The sequence below is a fragment of the Eurytemora carolleeae genome, unplaced genomic scaffold (assembly GCF_000591075.1).
Source record: "Eurytemora carolleeae unplaced genomic scaffold, Eaff_2.0 scaffold1681, whole genome shotgun sequence".
Classification (NCBI taxonomy): Eukaryota; Metazoa; Arthropoda; class Copepoda; order Calanoida; family Temoridae; genus Eurytemora; species Eurytemora carolleeae.
Genome location: NW_019397572.1, coordinates 32,242 through 55,336, shown reverse-complemented (window position 1 = coordinate 55,336; position 23,095 = coordinate 32,242). Strand labels below are relative to the sequence as shown.

The 23,095-nt window shown below is 30.6% G+C and overlaps 2 protein-coding genes across 3 annotated transcripts in view; one reads left to right on the top strand and one right to left on the bottom strand.

Moving 5' to 3' along the window:
• Positions 1-930: 930 nt before the first annotated feature.
• On the top strand, positions 931-14,528 carry LOC111714980 (probable protein phosphatase DDB_G0282105; the record flags this gene model as incomplete). Its single annotated transcript, XM_023490207.1, is given in 12 exon segments — positions 931-1,022; positions 2,812-2,944; positions 6,727-6,860; positions 8,746-8,815; positions 8,942-8,996; positions 10,148-10,268; positions 10,568-10,674; positions 11,520-11,592; positions 12,473-12,677; positions 13,082-13,206; positions 13,406-13,467; positions 13,648-14,528. Coding segments are annotated over 12 exon segments (1,275 nt in total), but the record flags the coding sequence as incomplete, so codon positions are not given.
• A 2,302-nt stretch (positions 14,529-16,830) lies between these two features.
• The window catches only part of LOC111714978 (amyloid-beta-like protein), a 25,830-nt gene continuing 19,565 nt past the window's right edge, over positions 16,831-23,095 (bottom strand). For both annotated transcript variants that reach the window (XM_023490205.1, XM_023490206.1), the window contains exons 12-17: positions 21,958-22,248; positions 21,153-21,209; positions 20,776-20,912; positions 18,594-18,729; positions 17,935-18,035; positions 16,831-17,419 (exon numbers count right to left, since the gene is read on the bottom strand). In XM_023490205.1, coding sequence (XP_023345973.1) covers positions 17,937-18,035; positions 18,594-18,729; positions 20,776-20,912; positions 21,153-21,209; positions 21,958-22,248 — 720 coding nt within the window. In that variant the 3' untranslated portion in view covers positions 16,831-17,419; positions 17,935-17,936. The remainder of the gene's footprint in view (positions 17,420-17,934; positions 18,036-18,593; positions 18,730-20,775; positions 20,913-21,152; positions 21,210-21,957; positions 22,249-23,095) is intronic.

The window sequence follows — 23,095 nt, the reverse complement described above, 5'->3', positions numbered from 1 at the left end:
TTTTCCACCCGCCCCTCCCCTGGAAAGGGGGGAAAGGAGAATAGGGCTGAGGGGAAGGGGGTCTGGGAGGGAAGGGGTGAATCCAGGAAGTCTATGAGAAAGAGTTGAAAGAGCAGTTTTATGGTTGTTCTAATTTTGTTACGGTGGAAAAGGTTAATGTTTATTCATTGTATGCAAATCTAAAGATTAAAATATAATTTATGGTTGTAATAATTTGTAATCATAGTGTACAAAGCAGTTGCTTGGATACAGTAGTTCTATTTATCCATTCAATATTCATTCTGCCTTTCACCATTTCATCTATTCATATATTCAATATTCATCCTGCCTTTCACCCTTTCATCTATTCATCCATTCAATATTCATCCTGCCTTTCACCATTTCATATATTCATCTATTCATATAATTATCTATCCTGCCTTTCACCATTTCATCTATTCACCTATTCATTTATTCGTCTATTCATTTATTCGTGTCTTCATTTATTCTATTATTCATCTATTCATTTATTCATCTATTTATTCATTCATCCTTTCATTATTCTTTTTAATCATCCCTTCGCCAAGTCATTCGTAATCTATTCATCTGGCATAGTAAACTGTGAACAAATTCTATCCCCCTTTCTTTTGTTGTACTCTCGACTATTGTACTTGTTTATAGCTCTGAGTTTTGAATAATCCGATAAAATTGGGAGGATTCATTTTTTAGTAACATTTAAAATATTAAATTGTAAACTTGTATGTAACTAAATATTTACTTGCAATATACATGTATACAGTGTATAGTGTGCTCTTTTTTTTCAGTGCTGTTTAGTATACACATTTTACAGTGCACATTTTTAAACATAAGTTGTACATATTTGAATATTCACATATACAATGTACAATACAAGTTGTACATATTTGAGTAAATATTTGTACATTATTTCAGGTTCGCCATGTACAGATACAAAACTGTCCAGATCTTCTGCTGAGTATAGATCTATTCGGAGTTGATCCTTCAAGTATACCTTTCCTAATCAGGTAATTCCTTTCAGTATACCTTTCCTTATCAGGTAATTACTTTCATTAGACCTTTCCTTATCAGGTAATTCCTTTCAGTATACCTTTCCTAATCAGGTAATTCCTTCAAGTATACCTTTCCTAATCAGGTAATTCCTTTCAGTATACCTTTCCTTATCAGGTAATTCCTTTCATTATATCTTTCATAATCAGGTAATTCCTTCAAGTATACCTTTCCTAATCAGGTAATTCCTTTCAGTATACCTTTCCTAATCAGGTAATTCCCTTCAGTAAACTATTCCTTATCAGGTATTTCCTTTCCGTATACCTTTCCTAATCAGGTAATTTCTTTCAGTAAACTATCCCTTATCAGGTATTTCCTTTCAGTATACCTTTCCTAATCAGGCAATTCCTTTCAGTAAACTATTCCTTATCAGGTATTTCCTTTCAGTATACCTTTCCTAATCAGGTAATTTCTTTCAGTAAACTATCCCTTATCAGGTATTTCCTTTCAGTATACCTTTCCTAATCAGGCAATTCCTTTCAGTAAACTATTCCTTATCAGGTATTTCCTTTCAGTATACCTTTCCTAATCAGGTAATTCCTTTCAGTATACTATTCCTTATCAGGTAATTCCTTTCAGTATACCTTTCCTAATCAGGTAATTCCTTCAGTATACCTTTCCTAATCAGGCAATTCCCTTCAGTATACCTTTCCTAATCAGGTTATTCCTTTCAGTTTACCTTTCCTAATCAAGTAATTCCTTTCAGCATACCTTTCCTAATCAGGTAATTGCTTCAGTATACCTTTCCTAATCAGGTAATTCCTTTCAGTATACTTTTCCTATTCAGGTAATTCCTTTCATTATACCTTTCCTAATCAAGTAATTCCTATCATTATATCTTTCATAATCAGGTAAATCCTTTCAGTTTACTATTCCTTATCAGGTATTTTCTTTCAGTATATATATACCTTTCCTGATCTTTAGTTCCTCACAGTATACCTTTCCTTATCCTTACTTCCATTCAGCATACCTTTCTGTATGAGGTAATTCCTTTCAGAATACCGTTCATGATCCTTAGTTCCTTTCAGTGTACCTTTCCTAATCAGGTAATCCCTTTCTGTATTCCTTTCCTAATCCTTGGTTCCTTTCAGTATACCTTTTCTGATCCTTAGTTCCTTTCATTAATTGAACCCTTTTCAGTTATCACTTTTATAAATTTTTCTTATAGTTTTAATATTCGATTAATCTTCCAGATTTATGTATATGTTGAGCATCCTTTAGGTAAGACAACTTTGATTTAAAAAAAGCTATCTTCATCTCTACCCCCCCCCTCACCCTTTACTGCCTCCAACCTTCTTCACCCCCCCCCTCTACTCCCCTTCGGCTCTTTCTTTTGAAGGCTTGTGTGATTTGATTAATCTTTAGAAAGTATAATTGGATAAAAAATACTAGTTCAGCAAAATAAACCAGTCAGGATAGTCATGACTCAAAGATGAAGTAAAAAAGTAAAAAGATATATTTTCTATAGAATAGAAAATTGTATTTATTTGTTCAGAACAAATATAATAAATTATGCATGCTTTTATACTGTGCAAAATGCGAAATGTACAAAAAATAAATTAGGAATGTTTTACTTTATCTAACAAACACACATTTTGTTCTAATTCTTAAGAATGACCTACAAAATGCGTCAACAATGTTTGAAAAACAGTTTACTGAGGACAAAACAGAGGGTTAGGGTGATACCTATTAATTATTGAATTAGATCGGTAAAAATATTAATGTTCTATATCTCTGTATCTCCAGGAACTCTGGTAAGGTGACCCTAGACCTGGTTGACCTTGACCCTGAATTGACCGGCCGGCAGAATATCAGCTTTAACTTTAGTAATGTTGAGACAGTACACTTCAAGAGGGTCAATATACCAGATCCTATACAGGTACAGGTACAGGTACAGGTACAGGTACAGGTACAGGTACAGGTACAGGTACAGGTACAGGTACAGGTACAGTACGATGATTGACATTTCTTGCGCACTCTCAACTAAAACCCACTATTTCTTTGGCCCAAGTACTACGTAGATCTCTGCAGTACTTTATTGGCCAAGGGCGGATTCATCTGTCAATAAAAGATTAAAGGGTCATTTATAGCTTTCCCTAAACTCGTCACAAACTACAAATATATCATCCGTCCTGACCCTGTCTGTGTCTGGACAGCTTCATACTTTTTTAATCTTGTATCCGCCCCCGTCCCGTCTGCAGGTTCTCCGTTGATAATAATCAATGATTCAGAAAATCACAATTTTCCGAACCTTCTAATGAAAAAGTTCCCGTTTTGTAATTTAAAAGACTTTTTTTTTATAATTTTCTTCAAATTAAGAAACAATTATTACTTGATTAAAGAAAAGACGACATTGAATTCCAATCTTCAAAAACAACACTCTCACATGATCACATCTGAAAAAATTGCATAGCTACAGATTCAGATAATTTTTTCAGATAATGTTATTTTTTATTCATTATCTGCTATGCTTTTCCTTGCTTGGATCTCAAAAATGTGTTAAATGTTATTTTTTCCCAATCGTTATTAGCTACACAATGTATGCTTTTACAAAGTTAATTATTATCAACCGCACTTCCTTTCATTTAAAAAAGATTGTATAATGCTAGTATTTCCAAAAATACACTACACGTAAAAAAACTTATTACTTTTTAAAGAAGATTTTCATGTTTTTCTTATCATTGAAAAAACGAGCCTAGGCCTAAATATGTCAAGATATCGTAGAAAGTCCTGGAATGAGTTCAGGCACAGAGTAACAGGAATCTATCATATTTTATCCGATAAAATACAGTTAGTCCCCGGCCATCAATAAGAGAACGTATAAAACATGACAATTCTGAAATAAATTTTATAAAACGTTCAAAATTTTTTTTTAGAAACCTTTCTAATCTTTGAGAAATTCTTTTGTGCATGGTGTTTGAAAGCATACAGTGATATATTTTTTATTTAAATTTTAACTGAAGAAAAAAGCAAATTAGGATAAGAGAACTTAACATGATGATCTTAATAAGAATTTTGCTTAAAATATTGACAAACGTTTTTAGAAACATTTAATCTTTGATAAATTCTTTTGTGCACTAGCTGTGTTTCGTGAGAGTGTGAGTGTGATAAGTGATGTAGAACATGGTTTAACATTTTTTTTAGTTTTAACAAAAAAGAAGCAAATTACATGCACTAACATAAAAATATTACGAAACATTCTAAAACGTTTTTGAAAACCTAAATAAACTTTGAGACACTATGCAGTGCGCGCGAGTATGATACAGTTATGTCAAACATGTTTTTTTAAATTGAATAAAAGCAAATTAGGATAGAATAAGTTAAGCATACCAATCGTGAAATAACTTTTTGTAGAACATCTTTACACTTCTTGGAATACGAAAACAGTTTTGTGCAATGTTGGATGGATTTAATAATGTATTTTAAAAATCTAAATAAATATTTTTACTAATATGAAAATCATACATGGTTACCCACAGAGGACGAGACTTCAGAGACGACTGTACAGAATTTAAACTGTCTATTTCCTTATCTCAATGACACCATATACCTGAAACTAAAAACTCCTTTTTTTTCTTTGCCAAATCATTAAATAAGATATTTCAAGGCCACATTCAAGGCAGAAGACTTAATTTAATCTTTGAAAAGTCATATTTTAAGAGTTTTAAGTCGTCTTTGCTGGCTCATTCTTTGTGGGTAACCCGGAGTATTACGAATCGCGATAGTATAATTTAAACAATTTTGAAATAATTCTAACATTTTTAGATTTTCTAAAAAGTGAAAAACATTTTTGGAATTGCAAATTCTTTGATAAATTCCTTTGTGCAGTGTATTTTACAATATTGTCAAGTTCACGCGTTTATTCTTTTATTTTTAACAAAAAAGGAGCAAATTAAATGCATCAACTATGTTGGAAAAAACATACAGATTATGACTGATGTTGTTTGACGTATTTGACATATTTATGGCCACTGAAGTTTTATATTCTGAAATATCATGTTGTCTAATCTTTATTACAATGATTAAAGGGACTGTAAACGTAATTTCATGTGACCTTTTATTGAAAGAATGGCATGTCCTATACACAACGGTACCCTTAAAAACTTCGTCTCATCAAGAATGAATTACATTTTCATATTTTTGTTTCAAACTTTTTTAAAGGTTAAAGAAACTGTAGGCGTAATTTTCAGCTTTGAAATTACAACACAGTCCCTTTAATAAATAAAGAAGCATATTACAATTGATATTAAAGCATTACACAAAATATGATTGATGTTTAATGTATTCAACATATGTATTACCGATTATGTTTTTTAGTTCTAAATTATCATGTTGTGTTTTCATTATTACACCGATTAAATTAAAGTTTTTTTTTGCCTCTTTGAACAACTTTTTTTGAAATAAGTTGAAATTTTGATAAACAATTATTGATTTATTGCTATTTTTGGTTTTATATATTTTTCAGGATTCTTAAAATGACCTTTATTAAATCTCTAATACTGGAATTTGAACCTGGTTATTAAACCATTGACATACTTAGCCTGCAGCTGAAATCTAATAATCAGATGAATCAGATTTCTTAATTGATTTGAAAGGGATTGCTCTAAGTATTTAAGCGTGTATAATAAAGGTTCAGAAAATATACGAATTATTTTTGCTTGTTATATATACACCCTCATAACTCCTCTATGAGTTTGCCATTTTACCAAAAATAACGTGTTTGATTTGAAATTTTAGGATTTTGAAACTGTTTCTCTTTTCTATAACTCTTCAGGAAATGATTTTTTTACTAATGCAAGATTTTAAGAGATATATAAAATGTTTTTTACTACGTAAAGTGCAAAATTAAGGATTCATAAGGTTTTTTTTGCTTTCTTGAAATGTTTTCTTTAATCAACATATTTATCATCTAATTTAAGACACAAAAAGTTGCAAAATTATTTTCAAATTTGAAAAAATATCAAGAATCGAATCCCTGAATCTAAGGAGTGCCTCCCCCCCACTCGTCTGTCTGAAGCTTACACTTCATAGTCCATAAATATTTAGTATTTACCTCTACAGTCCAAACAGTCGAGCCAAACCTACGCAATACGTAATATCTTTATTTTGTGACGCAATCATGTTGTTTTTCAACCATATTCATATTTAAGAGAAAACTATCGAACAAAATTTATAAAAAAAACTCTTTTGTTGTTTATAAGAAAATTAGTTTAGTTTTGGCTTGAGTTAATAAGTAATGTATATTGTATAGTCTTCTTTCTGCTCTGTGCCTGAAAATGCATGAATATAAAACCAGTCCTAGGTCTATACAGCTCTACCTATAGTACCTATCCTTAGAGAGCTTTAGTGAGGGGGGGGGGGGCAGGGGGCAATGTACACTCTATGAAAAATGATATAATCCATGTAATCAATAAAATCCATCAAAGTGTTTTACTCATTCTAAAAAAATGTAACTTCTATTGTTGCAAAAGCAGAAAGATATCATTCTAAGAACACGGAAGAGTTCAGTTTTTGCAGAATTACAATTTAAAAAATTATTAAATGATTGAAATTAAGTATGACTGTGTCCTTTACTTAGTTAAATTGCACGGTGGCAGAAGTCTGAACACATTATGAACAGATTTAAGATACAACAGTTTTTTAATCTCTATTACTTTTTAGATTAGTGCTATTAATGTGAAGAAGGTTTTGATCTCGAGTTCCAGGTTCGGGTTCATCTCCACCAGCTCCTTCTCAATTCACAACACCAGGAACCTGGAGATCAGGGACTCAACCTTTACCAGGGCACAGGAGAGGTAATAAATAATATAGGGGTAAGGGGGAAAAGGGGGCTGTATGTATAAAATGCCTTATTTTTCACATTAGCTTTATGTGAGGTAAATAGAAGGTAGTAAAAGTAGTAATAATTTAAATTTTAAAAATAAAGATGTGTATTGATTTGTATTTAAATGGTAGAACTCAGGGTAGTGGGGAATTGAAAAATAAATTATTGAATAAATGTTAATAAAGGAAAGGGGGGAAAGGAGAATAGGGCTGAGGGGAAGNAAGGGTAAGGAGGGGGAAGGAAGGGGGATATAAGGCGTAAAAGGAAGGAAAGTGATGTTGGGTAAAGGTGGTGATTATGCAAAGATATACTAAATACAAAACATGAAAAAAGTTCAACAAAAAAACTAAATAGCAAATGCAGAAGACCTTCATTTAACTGGTGAAATTAATACAATATATAATTTTGGACCATCTATAAACATTTGAGATGCTCGCCATTAAATGCACATGGAAGTTAACAATAGTCAATCAATCAATTAAGAAGTTTCATGTAATAAATTCATGGGAATTCAGATTCGATATATTTAAAGTATACTTCGGTTCAAGAAGATAAATGTATAAGTCAGCAAAAATGTAAACAAAAATTACGTTACTTTTAACATGTGATTTATGCCAATGATAAAAATGTTAACTTTAGAAAGAAACTCTCTCTTTTAAAAAAAACTATTTTGATGCAAACGTTTTTTTAATTGATTATTTTCGTAAGAACACTGTACTAAAAACAGAAGCCAAATTCAAATTAAATTCATTCTACCTTTTTCAGCTTAATTTATTTTTAATTCATAATTTTGTAGTTTATTTGATATATTTTGATCAATTTAGATTCATATTTAGATAAAGGTTAAAGGTCTTTAATCATTTATTTATCTTTCTTTCTATCAAATTAGATTTATTTCAACACATTTTTTTATTCATTTCAATTTTATTTAAAATCTAGCTGTCTATATAGACTACAGAGCTAGGTGGGTGTTAATTATCAAAAACTAAATCCATCCCTCCCTAATTTTCTTATGCATTAATGATTTAAAAGTTTCTCAAATAAAAGATTATTAATTTCTGACAAATTCAAATTATTATGTTTTATAAACAAACATGCTAAAAACACATGTTGATGATAAACTAATGAAAGTTAATCTTTTAAATCTTATTTTTCAACTAAAAAACCAGTTTGAAAAAAAGAAATGAAAATTAAATATTTTCTTGTAAGGAAAAAGTGCAACAAATAATGTTGGACAATGTTGCAGATTTTAGCATTATTAACCTCAAAATGTATTGCAGCGTTTTGGCAGCAGAGGGTTTTAAGTTTTGTTCATTGTTAAACTTTTTTTGCAATAAGAATAGATAGATAGAATAAAACGAGAATTCCGATATTTTATGGCTCTCATTGTAGACACTGGTAAAAAATATAGAACATTCAAAACGTTTTTAAATAATTTTAGAGCCTTAGAAATAAAAAAATTTCTATTAGTCCCCCCCCTCCCTTCTATAAGATGACCAAGATCATTATTGTTGCAAACCAATTAAAGTAATTACGGTAATTAATGTGTTCTCCTTGGATATTAATGTGCAATGAGTTTTAATGGTTTCCATTAGAGAATGAAAACTTTATTATTTTATATTGTAAAAAGAAAAACAACTTAAAAAAAATAACTAGATGAAGAGCCGCGTTGCCCGTGGAAAAAAATATAATTTTGAAGAAAAACAAATTTTGAAAAAAAAATAATTTTGAATTTTTTTACCCTTGGCATCCCATCATGAGTGTTCACAAAAAATTTAAGTCCGATTGGTCCAACCTTTATTATGATAATTGAAAAAACATGGAAAGACTGCAATTTTCATAATTTCTTGTTTCAGTTCCATCGAGGTTGAGGGAGTAGAGGAGGTTGCAGTTATTAACAATGAATTCAATATAAACGTTATAAAGGTTAGACATTTTATTTATATAAATACGAGATAAGCTTTTACTTAATTATTCCCTTTTCAAGTTAATAAACGTTGACCATAGCCATGTTTTTTTAATATTATTTAAAATTATAAACTTATTTTTCAGGTCGTGTCAGCAAAAGATGGCAAAAAGGTGTATATAAGCTGTAATAGATTGCTAGGTACTGAGATAGTTTTTAGAAATTTTGAATATTTTTAACTTATTTTCATTATACATAATGCATAACTATATAGAAATATATGAACAGTGCACGGCACTATCCAAAATTAGCCATCTTTCAATTCGAAATATTTCCGATAAATTTTTTTTAATCTTAAAAATAAATAAGGTATTTTAATCCTCTCAGATCGCACTAATCCGTACCGTTTGTTATCTAATGAATTAAGTCATTTAATCAATAGCAAGACGTGGTTAACTCGCCGCACAATCGAGAACTGGTTGAACCGTTGGTACATGGTTCAACTACTTCTCGCATTCATTAAATCCGGTTCCTTGAGCTACTAAATACTTCTCGTTCAATAAGAGATATAGAAAATATGAGTAACCTGTTTTTTTTTAAAAAGGCGTAAATACTTTTAGATTAGCTATTTTTCATGCAGAAGTTAAGACCGCTTGGCATATAGATAGATTATATATTTTCTATTTACATTTTTAACTTTAAAAAGTTCCTCTTTCTGTTGGCATTTTTTTCATGTTGGTATTTACAAAAAAGTCTTTTAAAAATGCGGATTTTTCTGTTTAAATTGGTGCATTAATTTATTAATAATTAATTTCGATATTTTTTAGACATACAAGCAAAATATATACAAACTAGCTGAAGGGCCCGGCGTTACCCGTGGAAAAAAAATTTGAAAAAGAAATTTTGAAGAAAAAAATGGTTAAAAAAACGATTTTTTAGCCTATGACACCTCCCGGCCACCCATGAGTACGTGTCAACAGAATAATTTAGCCCAATCGGTTCACCCGTTTGGCCAGCTATCGGCAACATATATATATATAAGAATGTCTTGTTTTATTATATAGATACAATTCATAAATGATAGAAAAGATTGACAAAACACTAACCTTTCATATTTTGGCGAACAATCTTTTAAGTGTAAAATTCTAACAAACAATTTTAATCAAATTTCCACTTCATTGAACACAGAATTCCTGGGAACAAATTTAAAATATTCTGAATATATTGCCTAGGATGGAAAAAATGAAAATAAAGTTAAATCATAACAAATTGAACTCAACACCTAATAATTGTCTAAAATGGAATATTTTCCAATACTAGAAAACATTTTCAATATAAAAATCTATACTTAGATGAGCCGATAAGTCCTGAATGCATACAAAGACCAACAACAACAACAACAACAACAACAACAACAACAACAACGACGACAACAACAACAACAACAAAAACAACCACATTTTCATCAATAAGGTTGGTAAAGTAAACCCCTTAACTTTGTTTACAAAGTAATGTACTGCAGTTTCTGGGAGAGATATTAATACAAATTTAGATTTATAAATAATATGTACACAGGCTACAGTTGTTACGTAAAACGTGCTGAATAGTCCAGACTGGACAGTACAACAGGATGCAAAAACAGTACATGTTGTACTGGCTCGGAGTGGAGTGTGTGTTAGATGCACTGTATGCATAAAAACCACAGTCCTGAAGTAATTTCGTTAACTCTAATCATATTTTTGTTGCAAATTGAAAAAATTTCCATATTTCAGTTCAAGTAGCACAACTGTTACTGAAACGACGACATTAAAGAAAGTAGAAAACACTACTCTTCCACCAACAGTTATGGTTCTGGGACTTTCTGATGATATACTCATAGGTAAATAATATCTTACAGTACAGTAAACAATACCTTGCAGTACAGTAAACAATACCTTGCAGTACAGTAAACAATACCTTGCAGTACAGTAAACAATACCTTGCAGTACAGTGAACAGTTTTGCTTTATTGGAAATAATACCTTGCAGTTTAGTGAACAGTTTCTATAGTACAGTAAACTGTTTCTGCAGTTCAGTGCACAAAAACTTGCAAGTTATAGTACAATAAACAGTTATTGCAGTAAACTGCTCTTGCAGAAAATTAAACTGTTTTTGCATCACAGTAAACAAGCCTTGCAGTACAGTTAACAAACATTGAAGTTCAGTAAACAAATTTGCAGTACAGTAAACAGACTCTTGCAATACTGTAAATAGTTTTTGCAGAACTCGATGAACACAGTTTATTTGCTTTAAAAACCGATGCAGATTGCAGAATGTAGTTGTCCCCTCCAACATATTGAATTATGCAAAGCACTAAATTGTAGATTTGTGATAAAATAGCTGAGAAAATTGTAAAATGCTGAAATATAGAATTTAAATGCAGCGTTTTTGCTTGAAGATAAATTTGAAGAATTTAAGTTATATTTTATCTTTAAGGAACTGTCAACGTATTTACAGGTGAAACTATATGGCCGATTCACAACGGTATCCTGTAGCCATTCATGAGATTAATAATCAAGAAGATAACTTTAATTGAAAATAATCAGTTTTGAAATGGAAAAATAGGAATTACTCTATAATTTTTGACAACGTTTAGGTTTAAAGGGCACAGTTATGAATCGAACACGCTATTGAATATAGATGAAGAGTCAGTTGAAATTATGTTAACAGTCCCTTTAATATCTAGGTATAGCTGCAGGTATAGGAGCAATCCTTCTCCTTCTTATCATCCTGGTTGTCTGTCTCTGCTGTAGAAACAGGTTTAAACAAAAAATAACATGTTCACTAGGCGTTGGATATGTATNCCCCAACCCCACTATTCAAGATTAAATGTGTTTATCCATGCTAAGTTTGATTTATGCATATATAAGGTTGGGTTTAAAACATTGAAATATCTAAATCCGTTTTTATTGTTACTTGAAATCTCTGGTGCTTTGCGCCTATTTTCATAAATCTTAATTTATACTTCTGTGGGGCAACCTTGATCTTTAGTTATTAGTTTTTTTATCAAAAAGTTATTTGAAGCTCTTTAAAACTTTTTATTTACAATTTCTGTGATTTAGGTATAATCCTTTGTTATATGATTCTCAGAGTTAAACACCATTGAAAAATATTCAAGACTACATTTTACAAATTCTTTAGATATGTCCGAAATACTGGGTTAAACTGCACACAAATTAAAATTGGTCCATTTAGTTAAACCATTTTAACATATTTTGAGATTTTAACATCAGGCTAATAGCATTCTTGTAAATTAGATTTAATCCGTAAAACATTGACCGTCAAACTTTTATTTAAAGGAGAACACTGCACAATTATATAAAGTATAAATAAGAAACAGAAAGATAAAACATTTAACGGGTATACAAAACTAAGTCGAAAATTATTACCTCAAAACCGTATATTTAATCATCGAACTTTTGAATGAGACCCACGGTTAAACTTTTGATTATGAAGTGATAAAGTGCTTGATCTTAAAAAAAACAGTTGACTCACTTTTTCATTATGAGCAGATTTCTTTTTACATACATGATAGGTATTATAGATTTATTCTGGCAAAATAAATTCCAAAAGTTGGGACATCTAAATTGTTGTGAAATAATCAAAGTTGACAATTAAATCACTGTGAATATGTTTTAGGAAAAATAAAACAGAGAAAAAGGACCCCGAGCTAGTTGATTCTAAACCCTGTAATACAGACAACAATGAGAACCTCCGGGAGGATAGAACGGAGCCAGAGCCGGAGCTGGATAGATTACTGGCTCCGGAGGAACCAAACCTATCAGATGAGTCGGATGAGAACGAGAGTTCGGTTCCGAGGTTCTCCAGTCCTATCTGGATACAGGTAAATAATGTAATCAATACAGATCAATATAAATAAGCGAATCAATTGACGACTTTTTTAGCAATTTTTGTAGTATCAAAATTTAAAACAATTATACATGGACGACATTTAGTCTAAGAAGTTCAAAAATGTGGTATGCCATTTTTGAACCTTCAAATGGACAACAACTTGCCTTAATTTAAATCTTTAATTGAAAAAATTTAAATGCCAATTTTGGAAACACACATGTATGTGCAATGTTTTAATACACTTTTTTTGTCATTTAAATAAAACGTCTCTGATTCCCATGTTTCTTGTGCTTGTTCACCATTTAAATATTTTGTCCATTACCGATTTTGCATTAATTTTTGTAAATCATTGAATTTTTTTTTTTTTTATTTCTAAAAATGATTTCTTGTCAACAGGAGATTCAGAACAATAAAATATTCGCTAAACAGCGGAGTATAAACTCTAGCACGGAGCAGCGGAATCTCGTCAATGGGTTGAAGACGGAGAACGGAGATACCCAGGAGGAGCTGGAGACTCCCAGGTTTCAAATTTTTCAAAATTTTAGAATTTTTTAAAATCGCCTTTTAGTTTCTGCTTGTTTTGCATCCGACCATTCTATCATTTGTATTAATTATAAAAAGGATTTAAAAAAAGATGGCAACGCATAAAAGCTAACGTACGAGAACTAGTGGTGGGATCAAATTGAATCAGTCTGAAATAAAACGTTTTTCTATTTCTAGGCGATCCCATGTACGGCTTCCAGTTCGATCCATTTCTGAGATTTTAGAATTCGACGATGAAGGTTAAAGATTTAATTATTCTATAAAAAAAAAAAATTATCCTTAACTAAAATTGCAATATATTAGGTTTAACTTAAAGAACATCATTATTTAAAGTAAAATTTTGTCAGCTGTCTTATAAAAATAATAAAATGATAAATAAACATTGAATTAAAGTAGAAAATAAAACTAAAAATATTCAGTTGAACCAGAGGAACAGAAAATACAAGATCAAGAAGGACAAGAAGTTAAAGAAAAAGAGAAACTAACCCGACCCCAACCAAAACAAACCGATTGTTAAAATGATTGAAAACTTGCAAAAACTTTGCAAAAATTACATTTTACACTGATCTTTCCTGCCAATTTTTAGTGCTAAAAACTTGAATTTTCTCCATGATAGTTTATTAGACTTTTAAGTGTACATATTTGTTCAGTCATATAGATGGTACAATGCACACGTGCGGCCGTTGTACATATAGATAAGAGTGAAAGTTGTGCTTCCCATTAAATATGTGTACAGTGTACATACAAATCTAGTGAATTAAGTGTCAAAATCTAGTGAATATAATTGTTTACCTCATAAAGCATGTTCTGATGTCGCCCAGGTTAATATTGATGCGCTAAAAAGGACTGTAAACGTAGTTTCAAGTGATCCTGCATTTTAAGGATGTCATATATGATTCACAATGGTACGCTTTAAAACTTAGGTTAATCACTGGTAAATGAGATAGTCTTTCTATCTGAAAATTAATTCTTTTTAGTTGTTGTTCTTTATAAGAGTGTTTTGCAGATTTATGAATCATAATTGATAAAAGTTTAAAAAGTACCTTTGTGAATGTGATATACCACTCAATAAATAAAGTATCACTTGAATATACCAATAAAGCCCCTTTAACAACCTTAAACTTAATAATTTAATATCAAAATTATGCATTTTTTTCAACATTATATTTTCGGTAAATATTCGTCTATTTTTCAAGGTTAAAAGGAATTTAATTCAATTCTAAGTTGTATATTTGTACATATCTGTACAGTGTAAGAAGTTGTACACTAACCAAAACATGAAATATATGTCAAAACTCAATTTTAAATAAGTATTTAGATCAAAAGTCTGTAGTTTTTTTGCCAAAATGTTTAAACTGTCTAACTAAACTTTGTAAACAAGAATAGATGCATCAGTGTTCGTTTATTATCAGAGGAGGTTAAATACATTAAATTTTGATAATTCACATAATAGTTTCCTATGACCAGAATATTTCATTGATTTTTTTATGTGAAAGTTGGATCCGTCTTGTGTTTACATTAGCGCCCAGAGACAGTACAAAAGATGTGTGCACTTCTGAAATAACTTTCCTTGCATTACATCCTTGGTTCCATACTTGTAACCCAACAATCAACATGACATCGCTTTCTGTCTCAATCACACCCATCGAAATGACCAATTTTAAGGGGGAAAACTATCAGAAAGGATAAAAAAACTGTGATCTACACTATGCAGGTTAAATTAATAATATAAATTCCGTACAGTCGTCTTTGAAGTCTCATTCTTTGTGAGTAACCCTGTTTTAGAGACAGCTTAGCAAAATGTTGACTTGTATACTATTTTAGTTATTGTTTACAATAAACTAGAACTGGTTCCGAGCTCTCGCGATACAGGGTGTCCCACGAAACTTGACAGTCGAAAGACGACTTATTTGTCGTCTTTGATCTTTAAAATTATTTGCAGATTTCATTTGTCAACCTTCTTTTACAGGTAGGATTTTACTTTAAAAATTAGGTTTACAAATAAATGCCACAAATTTTGTTAACGGTTAAAGACGACCTTCAATTGTGATCTTTCTACTGCTACGTCACAGTAAATGTGAACAAACCCCTCCCCTCTTACCCCTCTCTCCTTAGTTCTACTCATATTGAACAATCATTTACAATTTTCCATCTGAAATCTGAAATCAAGATTGCCTATTCAAGCTTTAAGGTTTATTATAGCACTCCCTTCATACAATCCAATATGTATGTTCAATAAACAACTAAATCTCACACAGATACAAATCTGGAGCTATTGACGTCATTTATCCCCCCCCCTCCACCTCCTCAACCCCCCTCTCTCTCCTCTTTGTTCTCTATTGTTCAGAATTTCACATAAAATTACGGATCGGAATAAGTTTTGCACAATTTGTTATCATAGAAGTCAAACCTTATAGAAATCAAACGTATAGAAACAGCTACGTATAGCAACAAGGCGTATTTTCCGGGAGAACATTTTTTATATTTTTGAGATATTAAACATTTTTGTAAAACATTGTAGCTTATTATTATCATTATCATAATTTCTATTTTTTCTAACATAACCTAGACATTAAAGGAGCAAAATAGTTTAATATGTACATTTGTACTGCTCTCTATTGTGTTTAAGGTCCCCCAGAGTTTATTATGTACTGACAACATAAATGAATGATTAAATGGTTATACATAAAATTGCGTGTTACTATTAAAAAATATTTTATAAAAATGCTATCTACAGTTTTCTTTTTAGAAAAAAATTCTTAAAAGTATAAAAAAAGTTCTCTAGTAATGCTAATATGATTTCATAAAATTCCGTTTTACCATTTAAATAAAAGGATTTATGAAAATTATATCTACTTTACACCTATTATTTAATTTCTCAAAAATATAAAAAATGTTCTCCCGAGAAATACGCCTTGTTGCTATACGTAGCGGTTTCTATACGTTAGATTTCTATAAGGTTTGACTTCGTTATCATAAAGTTTTGCGTAAAACGATAGCGGAAATTAGTTCTAGAATACATACTTTTGAATTAGAGGAATTTTGCACAAATCAAAATATGCAAACCACGAGCAAACTTGCGTAAAATGTGCGAACAGTTGTTTTCTTGATCGAGTTGAAACCCTAGATTTCTGATGATTCCAACTTTTTTATAATTCACGACGATGCCCTTCCTAAAGTTTTAGACTTTTTTCTGGAATTTAAAAAATCATCTTTTTAAAAGAAATGTTAACATCGACATAAAGTAAGTACACATCTGTGGCTAATTATAAATTTATCCTAATAATAAACATCCTTTAATAATCTGTTTATATCTCTCTCGAATTATAATAAAGAAGTTTCTATAAAAAAGTATATTTATACCAGAATAATTATTATGGACAAAAATCTTAACACATTTATTTTACAATTTATAACGCTGAACCTCATTCTTTTATTTAATTTGATGTCAATCTGAGTTTTTAAGAAAATAATCAAAACTATACATAATTCATTACAAATTACATACTTTTGAATTTTGGAAATTATTGCGCCATTTTTTTTAATCTATGAACGGTCCTTACCGGTGGGCATTTTGTTTAGTTCAAAGACATATTTGCCAATTTTTTTCTTCGAGTAAATCCACGATATACAACATCCATTTATTTATCTTTAAATACATTTAATAAATTTTCTAAAATTCCTGATGTGCAAGTGAAAGTGAATTTTTGAAATTTTCAATTGATACAAAACTTTTGAAATCTGGTTGCAGACTTATTTCTGACGTAGCAACATGTTTAACACTTCATATTTGGACAAATATAAACTATTTTATTTTGGTTTATCACAATCTGATATTTTCAATTGATAAAATGATACTTTTTCAGATATGCTTGGGGATTTTTTGAGTATTGTCAAATTTAATATGAACAGTAAGAATAGACACCAATTACGACACCTATTAGCTTATTTCTCAATCTGTTTTTTTATTCTAGATTTATTTGGTTGAATATTTTGTTTAATTATGTTTAATTTCTTTTTTTAGATTTAAAGTGTTGAATAATTAGTGCGAATTTCTATGATGGTGCAAATAGTTTAACAATAACTTGTCATTCTAATAAATAGCTTAGTTTAGATTCCTCGAACCTCAATCCAATATGGATGCCGTCTGTAGTTGGTACTCAAGGCAGCCATTTTGTATCCGCCATTTTCCTACCAAACCAAATTTAACATTTTAAGGCAAAATTTTAAACTCTGATAGGGGTTGGAAAGTTATTTTTCCCCCCTGAATGTTTAATTTTAATTTAATTTTTGTATATTTAATTTTAAACTATTTGTAAGAACAAGCTTAGTTAAATTCATATTTAAAAAGTAAAATGGACAAGATTAGAAAATCCACCAAATTAAAAAATGCGGAATAAATTTTTAAAAAGTGGTAAAAAAAGTTTTATCCAGAATTGGGTAATTTTTCATTTTTGTTCATGTCTTCCTGGCCTAAAATGTAAATCGTGGCAAATGTTTAATGTTTTTAAAGAGTCTGAAGAAAATGGAAGGAATCCCAGGGGTGAACTAGACAAACACTAAACAGATCCTTATAAACAACATATATTTAGTTAATCGACCCGGGGAAAACACATAGATCCAGATTGGTGTGGCATATTTAACATCTTTATTTATTTCTAACAGTCGTCAATTCCACATTCCCTTATAATTATTAAAGTTGGTTCCTTTATGTGGAGGTTTCAAAGTATTTGTAGGTTGGGTTTTCATATCCAGTCATCTGCATACTAGATACTGCATACTCCTCAGGACTACCCTCAGTATCAACCTAGTGAATCAAATTGATTAAACAAAAGTAAAAATTGCTGCTTTTACCTTTTCCCCTATTTAAAGTGATTGTCGGCGTTAACTCAATTGACCCTCTCCATTTTTTGCCCACTGTATTTCTTAGAATCATATCAAACTGCCTCAGAAATATTTCTGGTTTAAAAAGGCAGTCCAACCTCCATGTGGGACATTCTGCTGCTCTATCGTCCATCTTATTTCTAAACCAAGAGCTTCACAATCCAATTTTGCAATTATTTTTGTAAATTTCAATCGCTGGCAAAAACTTTGAAAATCTGCAAAAAAGCATTTAAGGTTTGGCTTAAAAATGTTGGTGTTGATGTTGGTTCAAACCACATCAAAGTTGAATTCAAATTGTATATCCACATTTTTTAAAACATATATTTTTGTTTTAGTCATGATTCCTTTAGTTCTTTGTTCCTGTCAAAAGTGGAAAAGAATCCTTGATTGTTGCATAAAAGTGACAAAAAACTGAAACTTTTAAAAACCAAAAACAGAATTTTTTTAACGGTATAACGTATTAAAAACTGCCTCCATTTACCTGAATGAAACCATCATGCGAACTGTTCTCTGAGCCGCGCCTGCGCAGAATGATACCGAAGACGACAACAACCATGATTCCGACTCCGAGCATACTCACAACATAAAGAGAGTTGTGGTCGGTCTTCCTGGTATGTCTGAAAGTAAAAAAATTGAAAAAGAAATTGTTGTAGTAATTTTTAGGTGATTCGTCATTTGCAGTGATGGCATGTCCGATTCAGAACGGTGCCAATAGACTTTTATCCAAGCAAGGAGGACGTATGATTTCTTTATTCTACAGCAGAAAATTGAGTTCCGTGAGACTTAATTTACAGTGTACACTTCATTCAAGTATAGCTTGCAGTTTCCAGGCACTAAATATTGATCTATAAAATTAGAATATCCATGTAATCCTTTAACAGACAATGGTTTAATATGGCACTGTTCTAAACAAAATAAATGTACCTCTCTATTAATAAAATTCCTAAAACTGGGAAAGGTCATTGAAAAGAATAAAGGTTAAGTTAACATAAAAACAGGTTGATCAGCAAGTTTTTGCCTTTTTTTAGATGTCTCCAATTTTTAATTTACACCCTTTGCTAATGGTGGATGTCAAAGTCTACTACAGTCAACAAGAATACATTGTTACTTTTGCTGAATCAATATGTATTTATAAGTTCAATTAATGCATTCTTGAAAATTTTTTGATTATTTGAGTGCTGACTAAGTATTTACTTATAAATCCACAATAAATGTATATTCAGTTGAGATTTCATTATGAATAGCCTGTTTTAACAAATAACGATCAGAACAAAATTATTAAACTTCATATTTTCAATTGGCATATAATAATTTTTTTTCGTGTTTTATTTTAAGCTGAACCATCATGCATTATTACTTTGTATTTGAAAATAAATACTATAAACTATAAAAATTTTCAAGAAATCATTTATTCTTATGTCTGTTTAATATATTTCTATAAAAAATAAAAATACCGTTCCTTACACATTTAATCCTCAGTGTGTGAGACATATTGTGGAAAAAATTGAAATACAACTATTGAAATCAGTTTAAAAGCAAGCTGTAGGTAAAAATAATCAAAAACGCCAACCATTCATATTTTATATCTGTAATTTGTGATTTAAAGTATCATTTAAACTTGATAAAAAGAGATTTAAAAAAAAAAATTAGTTTTAAGAATAAAATCTTCAAGAATCTTTAAACAAAATTTTAAAACTTTATTTCTCTCATTCTTAAAGATTATTTTTTAGATTTCTAAAGATAAAGAGCTCAACACATATTAAATATTAGAAAAATTCATTTTTTTAAATCATGTTTTTTAAAGGCTATAACAATGATGATATTTTTAGCTTAATGCTCGATTTAAAGCGGTACACTTTAAACCATTCACTGATCATTGAGGACAGAGATTTTCGTGTGTTTATCTCTAAAATAGTGTGTAAGTTGCCAAATACATTGACTGTACACCATAGCGTACAGTGTAAACTTTACCCAGCTGACGTTACATATCCTCGAAAATCTGTATATTCTATCTCAATTACGGTTTACAAACATTCGAATGTATAAAACAGACTGCAATAAAAAATATCAACATTGTTAAGCGTTTCTGACATTTGTAGAAAAATAAAGAAAAGTCCGTCATTCTTGATCAGTCGAAGGTTTAAAGGGTTCTCATGTGAAACGGTCTCCATAGAACTTTGATATATTAAACCACGATGAAATCAAATATGTTATATAGCCTTTAGAATGATGAGAATGAAATGTTGTTAACAACATTTTGAAGGTGACTTAAACTTTAAAGTTCATACTTAATTCTAAAATCCTATCGTAACAAAGTTGCAGAAAATCTTTTAAAATATTTAGACATGTCCAAAAAATAAATACAAGAAACAATGATTCAGATGTTAATTTTTAACGCTCGAGTTCGATATTCAATTTGTGCACTTTTAAATTTGAGAGTTAGTAGGGTCTGATCAGGACGGATATCTAAGAGGAATACAATGTATACGTCTGAATATATTAAGCATAGAATAATTATATTTCTCTTATTAGTTTTCTTTTATTTTCCAGCAAGAAATGGTTAAAAATGTCTCGTTTATTTCTTCTTTTCTTGTTCCAACTTCTTTTATTGGATTGTCACGATGTATTGAGTGAGAAATTAAGTAAGAAAAGTTTGAGCTTACTTCATGGTATATGAGGCTGAGTGTGAGATGAAGTGAGCTTGGTTGTGGCTCATGGCAGGCCTTTCTTCGATGGATGGCTCGCTCAAGAAGGAGCCGGGGAATGACTCAAAGCCTCCCAACCCTGTTTTCAGGGACTCCTAAGTGCAAAAAAGTTCCTTTTAATCAAAATTAACAAAGAGTACCTAATTTTTATTAAATAAATATAATTATTACCGCGCGGGCAAAAATACCAAAATATAATTTTTTAAAACATTACTTTTATTAAAAGATATTTATTTTTATGTTTAAAAAAATCCATATGATTTATAAAGTGCAATTGTAAAAAGTGGATATTATCCTGCCCCCCTGCTATAAACTAGAACTAGTCCCATTAATACCTCAATCCGTATCTGTGGTTGCGGCTGTTCGTGAATTGCTGTTGCATGCACCTCAACCTTAATCAAATTATGTTAAGTACTTTTCCAAAGGCATTTTCCGAGTGGCAACTTCCCAAGGGTATTTTCCCAAGTGGCAATTTCCCTAATGTGATATTTCCCAAGTGGCAACTTCCCATGAGTCTGTCATAGCCGTAGATCTAGGCTTCTAGCATGTTCTAGCTGCACATCTAGGCCCTTTTGCTCATCCTGGCTGCAGTGCTCGGCCCTCATTGCAGCCTGTGGCGCCTCAGAAGGCCTATCCTAACCTTTAGGAAGTTGTCGCTTGGGAAATTGCAAATTTGGGAAGTTTCCCCTTGGGAAATTGTCACTTGTGAAGTCGCCATTGGAAAATACCTAACACCAATAAAATATTTTTTTAGAAATTCAAAACGGAAATTATTGTGTTTTTTTCATTTTTTGATAACATTGAACTTTTTCTAACCTTTAGACATTGCATCTAAAGCGTCATTAATAATACAAAAGAAACAATTTCACTTCTCTGTAAATAGGTTTTTTATTAAGTTGCTTGTAATGAGGAAAAGGGGGGTACGCCATGGAAAAAATGTCTAGAATTAAATTAAAAAAACGGTTTTATTTATCTTTCTTTGTAACTTAGCAATAATATGTTTTAAATCCCTGTTTTACTTAATCCCCATGTCATATACGTTTCATCAATACAAAAAGTTTGTTTTGCGTTTATAAAGGTGCTTTGAAAATGTTGAAGTTTAATTTCTTTATAAGAAAAAAATATGGATGAATTTTTCACCTGAATTTCTCCGACACTCTCCATCAGAGGATGGACGGTTGTTTCCTTTTCAATATTAGTCAGAGTAGTCTCTTCATCTTCCTCCTTCTCCTCCTTCTCCTCAAACTCCTCCTTCTCCTCATCCTCCTCCTCCTTCTCTGCAACCTTCTCCTCTATCCCTTTGTTGTCCTTCTCCTGTAGGATGTTGAGCAGAATTTGTTTCTCCGCGTCTGTATTCATGATGAGGTTGGAGTAAGGAGTAGAATCCTTAGCTCGGAGAGCACTCAGATACTCAGTCATTACAGGCAATATCTAAACATTTATCATTATTATCATTGTTATCATTAATGTCATTATTATCATAATTATTACAGTGGAAATTAGTTCCAAAACCAACACTTGGTCCATTTATAACACTGAGTTTAAGAAATAGGCCAAATCTGCAAAGTTGTCTTTAAATCCTAGCTGAGTTGAAGAAAATAACACCATCCATTTAATAAAAATGACTAAACCATTTTTTTAAAACAAAAAATGTCAACTTTGAATTAAATCGGGAAATTGTTTATTTAGAATAATGGAAATTTAATCAACTCTGTTCTCTTATTCAACAGATAATTTGGGGAAATAAGATTTCAAAAATCACTTTGCAGTTAATTTAGTCGTCATCAGATAATTTTTGTTTTCAGTAATTTATCTTTTAATAATTGAAAGTTTGTCCTGGATTGAGGATTATACTGAAAAACGGTAAAATGGGGATTGTCTCGAAAACGCGACAATGATTCAAATTCAGGAATTTGAAAATGAAAAACCTGACATTGGCTTGGAAACGGTGAAGGGGTTTAATGTAAAAACAACTTCTTTCATAATTTAGATTCCGGAAAAAAGTTTTTAATTGGGAATTGTTCATGTTTAATAAAATGTTGGTTATAGTTTTTATTATCGACTTTTACACTCGATATGAACTGGGATCCTAAAAACCCAGTCTTTCAATTTGTGCCAATTTCTAACACTCAGTGTAAGAAATGTTAAAATTATGATTATTATTATAATTATTATCATTATTATTATTAATATTATTATTATTATTATTATTATTATTATTATCATTATTATTATCATTATTTTTGTTTAGTCTATGGCTGGATGTTCTTGTATCCTC